The sequence below is a fragment of the Chamaea fasciata genome, unplaced genomic scaffold (assembly GCF_029207755.1).
Source record: "Chamaea fasciata isolate MVZ Bird 193981 ecotype frontalis unplaced genomic scaffold, bChaFas1.0.hap1 SCAF_7, whole genome shotgun sequence".
Lineage (NCBI taxonomy): Eukaryota > Metazoa > Chordata > Aves > Passeriformes > Sylviidae > Chamaea > Chamaea fasciata.
The window spans coordinates 59922070-59939516 of NW_027094092.1; the positions used below are offsets into that span (position 1 = coordinate 59922070).

A 17447-nucleotide genomic window follows, 5' to 3' on the forward strand; every position below is an offset into this window, starting at 1 on the left:
TTCAATTCCAGGGTTTAAACCTTCAGTCCCGGACCTTTTTAAGGCACAATAAGGGCTCTGAAGCCGGAGCTGCCCCGTCCCGTACCGCTCCCCTCGGATCCCCAGAGCGAAATGGCGCCTGAGGGCGAGCCCGCGAGTTGCCATGGCAACGGGGAGGGGGCGGGGCCGAGGCTGCGCGGCAATATGGGAGGGGCGTGTTGTTGGCGATCACGTGACCCCGCGTTTTCCCGCCCTCCCGCGCCCGGCGGCCTTGAACCTCCCCGCTGCCCGTAGGCGCGTGACGCCGCCCCGCCCACCCCCGGGAGAGCGCTGTTGATTGGTCGGAGGGCGAGGGAGGGGGCGGGGCTTGCACCACGCAGGCGCGGTGAGGGTGGGGGCGCAACCCAGTGAGGAGGAGGCGGCGGCGGCGGCGGCGGCGCGCGAGCGGCGGCGGTTGGTGCGCGCGCCAAGATGGTGAGAGGGGAGCGCGCGTCGCTCCCTCAGGGGGGACCCGGCGGGATCGTGAAGGGGAGGGGAGGGGGGATCCGGCCGGGAGGGGGCTCACCCCGCTGAGATAATGCATAGATAGAAGGATTCGATCGTGAAATGGTAGAATAATCAGCAGTAGAACGCTTGATCTGACCTCTGAGTCACTGGTTTTGTGTCTGTGAAGCCGCTGATGGCTTGATCGCACCTGGCTGTTGCTTGTCATGTAGTGTTTCGAGCTATTTCGCTGAAGAACGTCTGATTGTTGCTCATTGAACTAATTCACCCGAGTGGTGAATTTGGGGTTGAGCTGTGACTGCTGGTTGGAATAGACCAAGAGAAACAGGGACCGGTGGATGAATCCTGTGGGGTACTTTGCATTAATATTGGCTAATGGGTAAAGAAATGGTTGTGAAAAAAGGACGAGTCGTGCCTGCTGCTTTTAGTAAAGGTTTGGGGAGGTGAACCCTCCTGTGGAAGGAGCAGTTGCAAAGCAAATTTGATCAAATCTTGGGCTGTTTTGCTGTGTGCCTCTCTAGCGAGAGTCGTGCTTGAGGCACTTTGGGAAATTCATGTTTACCTGTCAGTCTGATGGTGGGGGCAGTGGGTGTCCCGAGTGCACAGGAGTGTCCGGGGAGCAGCGGCATCGCCCTCGGTGGTGTTGGCAGGCGTGTCTGTGTCTGTGCAGCAATCCTGCCACGGCTTTCTTGAGTTTTTGTTAAGCCAAGCGTTGGTGAGCCGGTTTAGCCCCGGTAAACAGTCTGATGTTACCAAGTGTTTTCCTTCAGATTCCCTCAGGGATTTGTGCTTGTATGGCTGCACAGGTGTGTGCAAGAGCATGGCTTGTCTGCTGGGAGAAGCTGGTGAGCCCAGAGGATCGGGAGAAAAGGTTCTTTCACAAAAGAGCATTTAATGTAAAATATAACCTCAGCTTTGAAATGCAGCCCTGAATCCTGTTGGGTTTTTTAATTGAGACCTCCTGGTGAGAGTGGGTATTAGTGACATTTCATATGAGGTACAACTTCAGCCATGAAATGCAGCCCTGAATTCTGTTGTGTTTTTAAATATTTTTTGGGTTTTTTTCCTGAATGAGTGAGAGTAGTGGGTACTAGGGATATTTCACAGAATCCAGGATGAGTTAGGTTGGAAAAGACCTCTGAGATCATCGAGTTCAACCTGTTTGGGTCAGAGAGACCCACTCGCTGATGAGAGGGAACCAAGGGCAATCTTTGACGTTTAGGGGAAGCAAGCAAAATCAGGGAGGCTGTACAGGCAGTGCCTGAGCTCTGCTCTCACAGCAGAGCCTGATTTCCTCTCCAGCTCTCCAGAGGAAGGAGAGGGACGAGACATTGTGCCAGAATTTGGTCAAGGTGGAAATCTCTTCAAGAGCAGCAACAGACGTGGGGTATTGAAGTGGGGAAGCAGAGCCACTCGTCTGCTTTTTGGGGGAAATCTCACAGTGCTGAACACGAGGAGACAGAACTGAGAGCTTAAATAGTGACATTCTGGTTTTAAACCAGTGATTTGTCTCAGTGCAAGAGCTCTTTATTAGAGCTTTTGATGGGTAATCTTGCACAATTTTTTTATCTGAGAAAATTTTTAAGGAAACCTTGAAATACAGTTACTTTGGTCCAAAGTTTTTGATGCCTTGGGAGTTCACCAATACAGTACAAGCTGCAGATTTTAAGTAACTTCTTTATCAAGCTGGCATGAACCCCTTGGTGATGGAGGTTGTGTGTATAAAATGTTGCTCAGGAAATGGCAGTGGTTGGCTTGGTACAGTTCAGAAATTGCATGTGTAAGGGAAGATAACCTGCATGGCTGCTTGTGAAACGATAATTTCCTTCCTCATCTTCAGTGTGATGACTAATATGGTATCTGAGCATCTCTGCTGAGAGCCTGGTGTGCACAGGGGGAAATGGCTGCATGTTTTTGGGTTCAAATGTCTGAAACTCCTTCTGTGTGTGTGAATCTCAGAAGTCCAATAATTATTTTTGTGGGTAAAAATAAACAAGGACAAGGTTGTTCTTAAAAACTAAAAGTAACTCTTATTATGTTAAATGCTTAAATTACTTGATCCCGTTTGCTGCCACTCTAAGGGTCTCCCTTATTTCGGGGCTTGGAAAATGAAGTGTAAAATTTACTTTTTAAGTGTAGAACTGTAAAATCTACTTCTGAATTGTCAAGTTTACTTCTAAGAGATCTGAGAATAATCCCACTTTAGGAGTAGTTAATGAAATACTTCTAGTTAACAGTGTGGCTTTGAATCGAGAAATTAAAGTGGATAAATGTTCTGTTAATGTGTTTTTTCAAAAAGAAAGCCAATTTGCTTTCACCCAAGTTTTTTCTGGTTTATGTGATGCTCTGAAGCTTTGGACAGGCTGCATGCAGGTTGTCTTCAGTAGGGTTTATGCACAGATATGTGTGACACAGGGATTTTATTGTCCGTTTCACTTTCTGGAAGGATTTATCTCTCCCTCCCCTCTGCCATTTCCTTTCTGCAGAGTGAATCTCTGGTGGTTTGTGATGTTGCCGAAGACCTGGTGGAGAAACTGAGAAAATTCCGATTTCGCAAAGAGACCAGCAATGCTGCCATTATAAGTGAGTTCCAAAGATGTCTGACAAAAACTGTCAGAAAATCCTCTCTCCTCTTTTCTTCCCTATGTAATGTTGCTGCTGTATCAGGTCAATATGAGCCAGGAGGGTGTTTGTTCTCTGAGCTGCAGCACTTCCAATTCTGCCTGTAATTTTAACAATAAAACAGTGCTGTTCTTAGGATTCAAGTCTCCATCTGCTCTTAGCAGAGTATTTATATTTAATTATGGCTCAGAGTCTATCGCTGTTTGTAAAATGATTTTGGGAAGTCATGGGATATAGTGAAGACGAAAAACAGAATCACAAGGACTGTAATTGTTGAGTGCTAAAAAGCTTCATGCCTCCATTGTATAAATCAATTGAAAAAAACATTGATCTGTGTTTTATTTTGATTTGTAGTGAAAATCGACAAGGATAAGCAGTTGGTGGTGCTGGATGAGGAGCATGAGGTTTGTTAAATGAATTGTAAATAAGAGTATCTTCAGCCTGCAATATATTGTTGTCTCTAAGGTACTGCCTTAGTTTCAAATTGTTATCAAACTCTTAATCTAATTTGGGTCATGAGCTTATTTAAATGCATGGTCACTCTGCATGTAAAGCACAGCACCATTAATAGTGAAACTATGCAGAAGCAATTGAGTTGACTAATTAATTGCACCAAAAAAAAAGTTATTTTAAAGCTGTTTTAACGATGTAAAAAGCGTCTTTGGCACCTGCTGGCTTTTTGAAGAGATTTCTGCTGTGTTTCCACGTAGATCTGCACATTTGCCTCTGAGCTGGTCTGCTATCAATTAGAAGCAGGATTGCTAATCCCCTGCAGACTCTAAATTTGATGGGTGGCATAATAAGGTCAGCCCAGTGTGTGGTGTTTCTTAATGGTCCATAGGGCAAAATTAAACCTTTCCCAGGGATTTGAGCATTAACCATAGCTCTTGTTCCCTAGAATTTGGATGTTAATGTAACACTTAAATGGAATGGGGACTCTTGTTTGCTGAAGGAGGAAGGACTGAATTTTTCAAACTTTTGGTTTATGTAGCTGATGTTAACTGACTTCATGGTGTGTGCTTGCTTATTTCTGTTTAGCACTAGGGTTGGCAAAGCATGGTAGCTGCCAGCATAGCCAACTAGAGCCAAAACTGTTTGCTAAACTCATTATGCCTAAAATAGGGATGATTATTCATGCTAACGTTAATTCTGTGTTTAGTCATAGGAGTCTATTGGCAAACAAATCTTCCTAAACTGCTGTAGTAATTTGGGAGGCCCTTATTAGTTCACCTGTAGATCAACATCTGCCTTGCAGGTGTTTTGCTGCCCATTACCCTTCTTTAACCTTCCAGTGAGAGATACTTGCTCAAATATTGCTTGTGTTTAATGTCACCAGGGTATCTCTCCCGATGAGCTCAAGGATGAGCTGCCCGAGAGACAACCTCGATATCCTTCCTATGCTGCTGCCATTTGGATTTACTCACTCCTGGAAGCTGTTCAAAATGTTGGACTTCACCTTTTTAGGCCAATAATTGCTGTGGTGTGATCTTGCTGATCCTTTATTTGTGAAATAACCCAGGGATCAGTTCTCAGGCTGCGCTGAACTGTTGTACCACTTGTTGAAACAATGACTCATTTAAGCCTTTCCTGACATTTTATTTCCTTTTAGACTATATAATGTTTGGGGAAGTAAAGCAAAGCCATGCTGCTGGTAATGTAAAGAAGTGAGTAAAATGTGCCAGTTGGCTACTTCTAAATATAGGAATCTCCCTGTGTAACTCTGGATCTGTTTTGGTACTTTCTCAGGATGTGGCTGTTGTTCTGCTGCAGTTACCGATTCTGTGGGATTGCTGTGGGCATGTGATCCAGGGAGGAATCCCTGTTTTGAAAAAACAGGAACAAAAGAGGGTCAAATAAATTACACTTTAACTAATGAAATAAAAGGGGTACTTAAGTTACATGTGAAGAAAATACCTGCCCAATTAGCCTCAAGAGCTGGCTGGCACCGTTCCCTGTGCTGTTCTGAATCTTCCCTTTCATGTCCACAGTGCAGTGGGAGGCTGTAAAACAGGAGTCCTGGCTAAAACTTTGATTCAAATTCAGCAAAACACCTGAAACAACGAAGTTCTTGGTCAGCAAAGAAAGAATTAGGCTTTCATTAAGCCAAAACCATGCTGGTGGGTGTAGGAAGTCTTTTTACAAAGTTGGGAGAGGAATATTTGTGATGAGAGGGTGATTTTTAGCTCTGATGTGAAACATTACTACAGAAACAGCCCTTACATTGAGGCAGGGCCAGTTCTGAAAGTCAGATGTGGAAGTGAAAACAGAACAGTGAGGTTACTATTGCCAAATTAAAACATCATCTAAAATGTAACACTGACTCGTGCCTGCATCAAGCTCTGATAACTGAAGATTATATCCTACTAGAATAATTGATTTCTTAGTTTCTTTAACCTCAGAAAAAACATTTATTGTGTATAGTTACAAGTACCAGCATGAAGATGGAAGAGTTTCCTATCCATTGTGCTTTATCTTCTCCAGTCCAGTTGGTGAGTGAACTTTGTGATTGGTAGCTACTGTGTGTTGTAAATTTGGCAATATTCTTTTCTACGGAAGATAAAACTGAGTACTTAGTGCTCTCAAGGAGGTTTTCCTGCCTTTGAGGTTCATGTTTAGGGCACTTCAGATGTATGATAGAAGAGATTCTCTCTTTTCCACTTCTGAAGGCTGAACTGGAGTGTTGGTTTCCTGTTTAGCTGGCCAAAAGGTGTGTCTGCCTAAATGTGCCTGTTCTCAGTGTGCTCAGCAACCCTCCTCTGAAGGACAGGGCCTGGAGCACTCTGTCTACTCATGGAGGTTTAAGCTAATTTAACCTGTTTACTCCTCAGACCTTGGGGAATCCTTTAAACATGACCCTCTAAGGCTCAGAAATTGAGTGGAGAGAGGGCTGGAAAACACTACCTCTGTTCCTGAGTGATTGTTTACCTCTCTCCCGCTATTCAGGCATTAGTGACTGGGAGAGAAGAAATTTCTCTCATCTCAGAAGGACAAGGGAACCCATTTCTTTCTGAGGATCTTGGAATCCTATTCCTTTCATTCTACCCATGAAAGGAACAGGATTCTAAGAGGGTTAGGATGGGATTTGAGAGGAGGCCTGGATGTAATGGGCAGCAATAGAGGATGCTGTGAGGGGACAGTCTAAACGGCTTTTCACAGCCATGAGTGAAAAGGAGGAAAAGGGGGCTCCCTAACCCAGATCTGAGCATGTGAAAGTGCTGGGGGAACAGACTGTTCCAGGAGGCTCTAATCCTGGATCATCCCAAGTTTGTAGAGAGCAGATGGAGCATCCTCTGCTTGTGTCACAGCAACCCTCAACATCAACTTACCTGGACAGGGCACTGTGTAATTTTAATAGAAGCCAAATAACCTGTGTCTTGGTTTGGACTTACAGAGCTGAATTGCTCCTGGGCTTCCATCTATAGTCTGTGTTGTAGTAGTGTATGTTGCTGGTATTAATGGATTATCCTTGTTATCCCCTGGAAGAAGATAAACTGATTGCATTGTTTTACCCTTAATTTCTTAGAACTAGAGTAACTAGGTATATAAAAGTTTAGCAACTACTGAGCATATTCTTCTGTAGTTAACCTGAGAATCTTTCTCTGAATGTCTTTAGCTTTTACTTTGAATTCTTTAAAAAAAAAAAATCCAACCTTTTTTTTAAAGTGTTGCAGTCAAAATAACTAAACAAACTCTCTTCCCCCCCCAACTACAGGATGTAAGCCTGAGCAGCAGATGATGTATGCTGGAAGCAAGAATAAGCTTGTACAGACAGCTGAACTCACTAAGGTACAACTGGCTTTTGAAATAACTCTTTCCCCCTTCACTGCAGGTTGTTGTTTTGTGTCTTGCTTGAACCAATGGCAGGAAGGGTTTTGTGAGCAGTTGTGGTTACAGTGAACAGAGTCTGGTTTAGGAAGACTGAAGGAGGAGTATGTGTGGAGATTTCTGTAGCCTAAACCACCAGGAGGAACAGTGTTCTCTAAAACAAAAATATCCCTCAGTAGGATGGACATCTTTGCTGTGGGGGAGGAATTTTCTGATGGGAAGAATAGACTGAAGCCTCAGTGTGGTGTGGAACAGATCAGTTTAGCTGGTTCCTGGGGCTGGATGCTTGCAGAACAGCCTGCAGAGTAAGTAACGTGTGCCAAGTGATGAACAATTTCTTCCTGTGTTGGGTTCTTCCAGTGCTGACACCAGAAGAAATCACTGCATTCACTAGGCCCGGCTGTGTGCATATTTTAGAAAAGAAATGTCACCTGTTTTTCATTTTAGAGATCTTTGAAATCTTTGCTTAATTGGCACCTAGACTCCTTTTTGCCTCAAGCAGTAAAGCTTAATAGAGTCAGTAGCTGCTTCAGGTTTTTCATATCATGTGAAATGACTGCAGAACTTCCAGCAGCACTGTTCCCTTTAGGTCTTCCTTATCCTGCTGAGTTCTTTAACATGCCAGTTAAAATGTCTGTTGGGTCAGTAAGAGAACTATGAATCATAGAATGGCTTGGGTTGGAAGAGACCTTCATGTTCATTTGTTCAAACATCTTCCACTAAACCAGATTGCTCCAAGCTTCATCCAACTTCTGCGTCCAGCTGCACCTGGTAAGAAAAGACACCTCTGTTATAAATTAGACCTCAAGTTGATAGGAGTCAATAAGAATGCAGGAGAAAATAGCAGAAACAATCAGCACAGCCCCAAGAAATCTTTTTTTTAGATCTGTTGGAACTGCATCTTGGAGGGCTGATAGCTGTGGTAGAGAGTTTTCAGTAAGCAAGAAGAAAGGGTTGGTGAGAAGAAGGTGAAAGCCCGGGAAGTAGCTCAGTTGGAGTTCCTATCAAATTCAGCCTGAATGGCTTTTGAATGCAAGTCCAGGACTGAGTATAGATGTTCATGATCATTCATCTTCCTCCTGAAGCCTGAGAACACAGGCTGTCTCCAGTTGGGATTGCCTGCTTGCTCTCCAAATGTGCTTTATTCTTGCCACATGCTGAGCTGTGTTTCATTTTAACTCATGCTGTGACTTCCTCCTGGTGTGATTTTTGCTTATGACTCAGCTGAGTTCTCTCATCAGTCTCTTGTGACTTGCATATTAGCTTGGCTCCTGTTAAGCTGTTCTGTAACATTGATTTTTGGGGTTTCTCTATTTTGAAGGCCTGTTAATTTGTACAATTACTGGACTTTTGTCCAGTATTTACTATGACTTTTGTCATAGACTCCAGTAATCAATGCATAATTAAGGTAGTTTCTCTTCAGGTTATTAAAAAAAACCCCAAACCCTGACCAGTGCAATGTAAAGAGTATATTGGTGTTTTGGACCTTGTTTTCTGCTTCAAGGCTGCATTAAGGGTTCATTAAAGATTTCACAAAGCTTTGGGTTAGTAGTTTTTAGGTTGTTTTGGGGGTTTTACCCAGAGAAGCTTTGGCTGCCCCTGGATACCTGGAAGTGTCCAAGGCCAGGCTGAACAGGGCTTGGAGCAACCTGGGATAGTGGAAGGTGTCCCTGCCCATGGCAGGGGATTGGAACTGGATCATCTTTAAGGTCCCTTGTAACCCAAACCATTCTGTGCTTTTAGGATTTTGTTGGGGTTTTTTTTTCCCCCAAGTTTTCTATTTTGGGATATTTTGCAGGTAAAATAATATGCTGCTGGATATTATGAATTTATTTCAGTTCAAATAAAAAACCCAGTGTGTTGTACTGAGAAAAATTGATGAACTTTGTGCTTAAATCAACCCAGATATTAAATTAATTAGTATTCTTCAAAATACTGTCTTGCTGAGATAATGCTTGTGAGAAGGGGCCACTTCAGGGTTATTTTAAAATGTAGTACTGTGCTTTTCTCATATTCTTAAGGGACAAGAGTGAAGCCTAGAAATAGCAATTACAAGATTCTTGTTCATGTTAGTGATGTTCTTTCCACTTAGTCTTGTGTGTTTTCCTCTGATCTGATGCTTTCAAGAAAGCACCTGAAAATTGTAGGTTGGGGAGTGGTTTATTGCAGCTCAGACAACATGTGTGGAAAGGTCCTGCTTGCATTGTGTACTAGTCCCTTTCCAGTCCCATCCCTCAGGAATTGATGCAATGCCATTTTGTTTAGGTATTCGAAATCAGAAATACAGAAGACCTAACTGAAGAATGGCTGCGTGAGAAACTGGGCTTCTTCCACTAAGGAAAACCTCTGTTCTAAGTATTTATGTACCATCCTGGTGATACTGGAACCAGACATGAATACTTACATCCAAGCAATGCACTGTATTCACAGCTGTCTCCTGCAGTATCTCTCTTGTGCAGAGTTTGTGCAAAGAATGGCAGGTCTGTCTCCTTGAAGTAACAAATCTTTGCAGGTGTTTCCTTATTTGTACCTGCTAAAAGGGAATACTACTCTGCAGGGACTCCTTTTGCACTCCTGTGACTAATATTTCTGTAACTAAAATAGTTCAGTTCTGGATTTATAACCGTGTACAAATATCATTTGGAAGCTGACGCTAACTTTTTCTGAGCTACAAACGCATCCTTATGACACACATTAGCCATTTGTATGCAGAATTTATGTACTGTTGTTGTTTTTTGGTTTTTTCCCCAATGATCCCCCGGGCCCCTGGCTGTGCTTCAGCTCTGTGTGGGGCTCCAGGAGCAGCAGGGAGCCGGGACAGCCCCTGCTCCCTCCCTGCCCTGCTGGCTCCGCAGTCACTGTCCTCATAGGCTCCCAACAAACCCAGCGAGGATGTGGCTGCTGCTGCTGAAACTGAGCTGGTGTTGGTCGCGGTGCCTTGGGTTTCCATCTCATTCTCCAGGGCAGGATCCAGCTTCTGCTTCCTGCGGGCCACCAGCCCGGCCAGCTGGGCCTTGGTGCTGAGCTTGCCCATGCTCCGCTCCCAGCTCTCCGTCCTCAGCTTCTTGCTCTGGGGCTGGGGGTCCTCCTGCAGGATGTCCTTGGGTTTTGTTTGGGCCGTGGGATTTGGGCGCGATTTTGCCCGTTCCTCGTCAGAGTCAGAATCCACCAGGAGCTGGCGGTTCTGGGCCTGTTCCAGCATGGCCTTCATCTCCTGCTCATCCTTCTCCTGCTCCCTGTGCCTCTGCTCCTCCTCCAGCTCCTTGTACTGCTTCCGCATGGCCTCAAAATCCATGTTGGCCTGGCGCTGGTTGAGCTCCTTCAGCTCCTGCAGGTTCTCCAGGGCCTCCATCTCCAGCTTGGAGTGCTTTGGTTCTCCAGGACCTTCAGGGGATTGTTGAGCTCTTCCTCTTCCCTCTCCTTCTGCAGTCTCTTCTCCTCCTCCAGGAGTTTCTCTGCCTGGAAGTTTCTCGTGGCGCCGTGCTCCATGGTATAATCAGTGTTCCTGAGATCTGTCTTGAAGGTGATCTCAGCCAGGCAGCACGTGCACTTGATGTAGAAGCGGAAGATGGGCAGCCCCAGGTAGACCTCGTTCTGCACTGTCTCCTTGCGGGCATTGAACTTCTTGCCCTTGTAGATGTACTCCCCACACGTCTTGCGCCTCATGTTGAAGGGGGCCATGAGTGTTACCACGTACTGCTGGTCCTTCGGGAGCTTGAGCTTTGGGATCTTTGCTGGATTGAAGTCTGGGGGGTAATATTTGTTCAGCACTTTCCGTTTTGACATCACTGTGGCTTCTCCCCATCCCTGGTGCTTCTGGGTTTGACACAGGTTTGACTTTCGCGCGATGACGTGTCCCCGGGGTCTGCCCACCAGTGGCAGCAACGGGTGGGTGTGTCCAGTTGTCTTGGTTTGGAAAGAGAGGTGTCTTCCAGGGACAGCTGGAGCTTCCCTTGGAATTGAGAATGTAAACTCCCTCCCTCTGAGTTAAAATTTTGAAATTAAGGGGCTTTCAGGCAAAGATAAGGGAATAGGAGTAACAGTTCTTGACTAGGAATATTAAAAGTAAAAATGTAGTACAAAAAAGCAAACAAGCAAAAAAAAAGAAAAAAAAACACTGACAGAGTCAGAATACAACCTGACACCCTATTGGTGAGGGTGTTGTTGGTAGCAGTCCAACTAAGTCCTCCTGGAGTAACAGATGTGGTTCTAGCAGAGATGATCCTGTAGTGTAATTTTCCTCTGAAGGTCCAGTGGTGATGAGATGGGTCCGGTCTCCCTTTGGGAATCCAGTGCAAACAGGCTGTCGTGGTGTTCTGAATCTCAGGTTTTATCCAGGTAGGGATGCTGGGCTCCTCCCACTGGGTGGAGCTTCTCACAATGGGATGATGGAATGGTATCAGTCATGCAGTGAGCCTCGATGGCCCAGTAACAGCAGATACCCCCTGGAGGGAGGATGGGTCCTTGAGGAGGTAAAGAACACGGCCCCACCTGGTTTTAACAGCTGCCCATTAACAGAAGACACCCACCCTCCTCCCCTCCTGGAGTTATGTGGAATGGGTTATAGAAGAGATGAAAACACCTCCCCAACTGCTTTCAACCCATGGCAGTAGAATACACACTGCTGGTTACATCTTGTATTGCAACCCAAGACAGCAGTGCAGGCAGTGTAATAGGTGCAGTCCTGCAGTCAGCTCCAGGATAAGGCAGTCTGAGCATGTTCGTGGTGACGCAGGACGCGTGCAACTCCAGGGCACGCTGTTTGGGTGGCTGTGCAGGCGCACTCGGCGCCTCTCTGCAGCAGCTAGGCTCTGCTTCATGGCAGCAAGGTACAGCTTTGCAGCGGCTGAGGAGGTTTTTGGTGTGATCAGTGTGTTCACTGTCAGTGTGTCCCAGCATGGGCCAGTGGTGCTGCTCCTCGGCCACAGGATGCCCCGCAGATGAGGTGCTCCAGCACGAGCTGGCAGCACAGCCCCGCATGGCCGTGGGATGCTCCTCCAGGGAAAAGTCTGGCATGGAGTGGCAGCACGATTCCGCGTGGCTGCTTTGCCTGTTCTTCTCTCTTGCGTGCCCATTCCAGTGTCCACACCTCCTGCTGCTCCTCCTGGTGCCCTCTCCTTGCTGCTGGCTTCAGCTGGCGACACCTGCAGTGTCTCTGCTGCCGTTTTTTCGTCATGCTCGGTTATAAACTGCCTTAAAAAGTCCACTAAAAGCCTCCAGGGCTTTATCACATTGATGGCTGCCTCATCTCCTAGGGAGGCTTTTTCAATTATAAACCTGCCAACCCGCTCCCATGTTTTTAAATCTGGAGTGGTTCCTTCAGTTATATACAGTCTGTGTTTCTCAGACTGTGACAGCAGGGCCAGAAAAGCCTGCTTATTGTATCTTATCTCATGTTTCTTTAAGAAAGGAATCCATACCTTCATAATGGGCTCTTCGTGTACTGAGGCCCACCCTCCCAGATTTTTCTTTCCTGATGGCGTCTTCTTCCATAAAAGGGGGGTCTGGACCCACACAGCTTCTCCATTGCCTTCCACAGCTATATCTGCTGCGCCACCAGGATTCCACAGCTTTTTCCATCATTCTTTGCAGCCCTGCCGGCTGCAGGCAGCAATTCCCACTGCCCTCTGCCTCCCCACAATATCCACAGCGGCTTGTTGCATCACTGCAGTGGTCACCAGACGTTGCATGTGATGTGTCCGAGGCAGGGAAGCGACACCACGTGCTGTCACTTACCAGATTTTTTGACTTAATGTCTTCTCAATTTTGAAAACTACTCCCTGGAAGCATTTGTTTGGTATTAAAAGGTCAAAATCCTTGTACAGCAAATCCATCCATTTATCTTTCCATTGAGTCCACGTGAACTGTCTCAAATTCTTGGAACTAATTTTTGTCATTCCAGTAATTCCTCAGTTGCCTGAGTCCATCTTTCTAAATTTCAGGGCAAAGCTTTGACTGTCCAGTTCTCATGCTAATACAGTCTCACAGGAACTAGCTGATAACTAAGGGCTGAACTACAACTCTGGTTCCTCTTGCACCAGATTTCTTTCTTGTATCTCTATTCTGACACTGTTGAGAAGTTTACCTCTGCTCATTTCCTGTTATCTGAACACCTGGTGATACTGTGTGCCTTTCATTTGTTAGCTTTAAAAGGACTTGAGAATTTTACACTGCCACTTCTTACAAATTTGGTAAAAACTTTGTTAAAGAATCCAAGTAATATTTGTTCCTAGTGCCTCGTGCTGCAGTTGACATCTGTAAAACAAAAAGCCAACCTCATTTTCTTTGAAATTCCAATCATCTGCTCCATTTGTAGGAGTCAGGAGGTTAAAGCTTTTCTTGATAATGAACGATTTATATCTCTTTTGTTACAAAAGTTGGCCACACGTAGCTTTTAAGTACTTTAATTACAACCTCTAACTTTCTTAATGGCTTTTTGGTCAAAATTACATTCCAGATGAAGCTTTTGCATAAGCGATCATTTGATTTTCATCTACTTAACGGTTCATCTCTTTGAAACAGCAAATCTAATGTGAAAATAGTATTTAGCTTTTATAAATGACCAGTCTTTTTACAGGTCTGTTTTATATTGAATAGAGTAGTTGTCTGATGTGGGACACGTTCAGCCCGTGCTGTGGCAGGAGGAGCACTCATGGGACAGTCTCTCCCTATCTTGCTCGTGAGTGTTTGTTGTGCTGCTGAACAAGTAAGTGCGTAAAGAGCAGCTTCCTGTTGATAACATACCTTAAAATACAGCTGCCCCAGCCAATCTGCTCGCTGGGAAGGAATGCAGTGTTAAATTTGGAGGCCAGTATTTCATGCTGTGAAACCTTTGCTGAAAGTGGGGTGGTTTTTCATTTGTCAGCATAGGCTGTGTTAGTGGTAAAACACTAATTCCTGCAAGATCACAAGGAATTAATTTGCAAAGGTCTTCAGTGTTGGTAAATCTCTTCCTAGTTTGATGTTATTGCTCATTTATTTGTATATAAATCTGACTTGAGAGGAGCTTTTCCAAATACATGTTGGAATGATCCAATTAAATTGATCTTTTGGTGTGGGGAAGAAGTGCTTGTAATTAAATTTCTGTGTTAACGTACTGAACTGGAAAAGCAATTTCATTTCCCTGGATGAAAAAATGTTGATTATGAAACTGTTGCTTGATCATTCTGTACTGCAGATCAATAAAAACAATGTCTTTTGTGACAAACATTGTATAAATGAGACTTTGGCTTAAAGGGTCATGTCATTCCAAGCATCAGTCTGGAAACGGCAAGAATCTCTTTTGAGGGTTTTTTGGGGGGGATTGTACTAAAGGTGAGGCATGTCAAAGTACAGTGTGGGCGAGAGGGAAGCTGCTGCTTGGAATGTTCAGCTTGATTTGCAGTGGGGAAAAACTGGATTAATCATATCTGTTGTACTTTGTACACTGGTGGGCTGCCAGCAGCCAACTGCTGCCTGCACAGGTCTGCACAAAAGTAACTGTACAAGAGGCCTGTATCAGGAGGGAAGGGAGGAGCTGCTGCATGAAATTATTGAATTTGACCTTTCATCTCTGGATTGCTCCACCTTCTGCCAAGAAAACATTGCTCCTCACAGCTGAATCTTCAGCTGAGTTCTTCCACTTCACATGTTCTCGTGCCTCACTTAAGCACTTTCTGCCTTGGGTGCTGCCCCTGCAGCCTTGCAGGGAACAAACAGATCCTCAAGAGAGTGTTAAAGCCCCGTTCCTCCTGAAAGGTGCTGTTGGTACTGCTCAGCCCACCAGTATTAATTATTCTTCATCCAGCCTTGCCTGGCAGCTGTTCCTCCCCTGGCTGACCTGTGGAAGCAGCTGCAGGTTCTGGGAGGACGAGTGTGCAGAGGGTGTTTGCTGTTCCAGCCTTGTTTGTGTTCTCCTTGGTCTTAATGCAGTGTTTTGACACAACTGGCTGCTGCTAATTGTCCTGGGCTCTTGAGATGCAGGTAGTGCTAGCACTTGATTAAACAAAGACATCATTATGTTCAAGTCTTTCCTGCACAAATAATCCTTGTTTTCATAATATCCTTTCCCCACCTTATCTGTAGAACTGTGTGTTCTGTGCTGCTGCCCCCTTAGGCTCAGTGGGAGGCAGATGAGTCCATGTTCAGGCAGTATGTTCCAGCTGGCCTTTGCTGGTGAGTTGCCCATCTCTAATCACACATTTCTCTTGAATTTTCAGACCTCTAAAGGACAAAAAATTAACCTAGGGGAGCCTTTGTAGCTAAAGGTCTGAGAGTCAGCATTTTCCACTGGTAGCTCCTATTTTTCAGGAGTTAGTAAGTTGGCCATAAAATCCTTGGTCTGGAGTTAAAGGTCTCTCCAAGGGAGACTTCTGCCACAATTAATTAGGTTTGCTTTAAATATTGACTAGATGGCTGGGATACAGCTCTTGTAATCCTATTCATTGATGGTAAGCTGAATTAAAGCATGAGTTTGCATGTCAGCCCATGAAATAGACTTGTAGTGTTTTGAATATCTTTTTTTTTTTAATGTAAATGCTGGTATTTGATGGTTTAAGTGTATTTCTAGTATCATGAATACTGTTCTATTAAAGGAGGCAATAATGCTGGTGTTGACACCTTTTTCACTTTTCCAAAGGAGTATCTTTGCATTTGTATCAGGATTCCATTTTTGTATCTTTAACTGTAAAATAGCTATTCCAGAAACGATGGCAGGGGTCTGACTCAAACAGGCAGAAGCAAGAGAATTCAATTCCTTACTTCAGTGCATTCCAAAACTAAACATCATGAACACTTTTTTTATACTTTCATGTAGTGACTGTGAAATGGAGCCACGGTGGGACAGGTGGGACATGAGAAGGGGCTCACTGGAACTCACGTGTTTGTTCTGTGGTTCAGACTCATTGCCTTAAAAGGTGTGAGAGGTTCATGGCGAGATTTGAGAATTTGGCAGTTCCATGAAAATACCAGTAACCAGTACAACTTCCATCTGCTGTTTAGTCTCTGCTACTTCACATTGCATGTTTACTTTAAACCAAATCTTTTATTGCTAAGCATGGTGCTTGTATTGGTTTAAATAAAAGGTTTCATTAAGAGGTTGTGTTGCCCTGTTTTAATTGCAAAGTGGTCCCTCTGTGACAGGGAAGATCTGGTAATGCTTGGTATGATCTTCCTCCTTTTCTCAGCTTCCTGGAGTTTGTGTTGGACTTGTAGTGTGTCTTCAGTTTCAACTGCTCCCTCATTTGCTGTTGTACCTAAAATAATTCCTGTTTCCATCTGCTGTGCTGGGAAGGAGAGGAGCTGTTGAATACTGCAGGGAACTGCTGTGCTGTGCTGCTTTGCACCTTTGTCACAGACCTCCCACCACCTCCAGATGAGGTGCAAGGCAGCGTGGGGCTCAGTGTCAGCCTGGAATGTCACATAAACTTCCCTGTTCCATCTCTCCCGCAAGGCTTCTGGCAAGAACCTGGAGCTGTGGAATACAATATAATGTGCAGGTGCCCCCTGAACAGTGTCAGAGTAGCTGTCAAGGAGACCCCAAAGCTTGAAGGAGACAGAGGAACTTGGTACTTTCACCTTCCCACAGTTATCGGCTCGTGTCTTTTCCTGCCCAAGAGACCACTGCATTAATTTGATCTAAGCCCTCTTTTGCTGCTTTCTTGCTTTATCCTGTCACAATCTTTGGAGACTTTGATTCCTTTGTTGTTGAAAAAACTGCCAAGTATAATCCAAGGAATTCAGCTTCAGTTCCTGACATAGATTGTTTCTGCCAACACCGAAGAACAGCATTAATAGGCCACAGATTAGACATGACAGAAATAAACCCTTTTGCTCCCAGGTGAGAGAACTCTGCGAAGGAGAAAATGCACAGCTGCTTCAGCACATCTGGCTCCTGAATGGCATCTCATTTACTGAAAGGCAAAATCTGTTGCCAAAAGCTTGGGGAAGAAGAAGCTGCTGTGGGAGAAGAATGGTTCTCTGTGGCGGGAGTTAAGCCTCGGGAGGCTGTGGTGACCTGACCGTGGTGAGGACACTCTCCCCTGGAGAGAAAGCAGCCCCTAGGCTTCAGGGCTGTGGTAAGCCCCCTAGGGAAGAAACTTTAGGAGACTGCTATCTCCCATAGTGTGTTCCTCCCCCATAAAGCTTATCAGTACCAGATTAATTGATTGTACCCCATTGGTTCTTTCCCTCCGTCCTCCCATTTACCCCAATTAATTGTTCTGATTTCAGTCCTTCCCCTGGTTGGTCGATTTCTCAATCCCTAACCTGCTTGGCCAAGTTGTGTAACCCTGGTCCCTGCCTCCTCTGTGTAAAAATCCCTGCTTTTCCTGGCTCTCTGGTCTTCCATCCCTGGACTCCTCTGAAGAATAAAGCTCCTGGAGAACTCCACCAAAAGGCTCCATCCCATTCATCCGTGTCGCCCGAATCCCGTGGCTTTCACCACAGAGCTCAATCACACCAGTGGCTTGGACATGCCTGTGCCCCCTGGGACATCCTTTTCAGGACACCTCTGAGGAAGGTCGCAGCACTCCTAACCA

At 45.1% G+C, this 17447-nt stretch overlaps 1 protein-coding gene and 1 pseudogene across 1 annotated transcript; one reads left to right on the forward strand and one right to left on the reverse strand.

Moving 5' to 3' along the window:
- Positions 1 to 368: 368 nt before the first annotated feature.
- On the forward strand, positions 369 to 16002 carry GMFB (glia maturation factor beta). Its single transcript, XM_066189114.1, has 7 exons — positions 369 to 453; positions 2970 to 3066; positions 3460 to 3509; positions 4442 to 4491; positions 5512 to 5594; positions 6818 to 6891; positions 9196 to 16002. Exons 1-7 carry the CDS (start codon positions 451 to 453, stop codon positions 9265 to 9267), a joined length of 429 nt encoding a protein of 142 aa, XP_066045211.1. The 5' UTR covers positions 369 to 450; the 3' UTR covers positions 9268 to 16002.
- On the reverse strand, positions 9599 to 10716 carry LOC136291908 (splicing factor YJU2 pseudogene; annotated as a pseudogene).
- Positions 16003 to 17447: the final 1445 nt, after the last annotated feature.

Coding starts and splice junctions, on each gene's coding strand:
- GMFB (XM_066189114.1), top strand. Junction 5,595..6,817: donor TATCTTCTCCAGTCCAGTTG/GTGAGTGAACTT, acceptor CCCCAACTACAG/GATGTAAGCCTGAGCAGCAG. Junction 6,892..9,195: donor AGACAGCTGAACTCACTAAG/GTACAACTGGCT, acceptor CATTTTGTTTAG/GTATTCGAAATCAGAAATAC.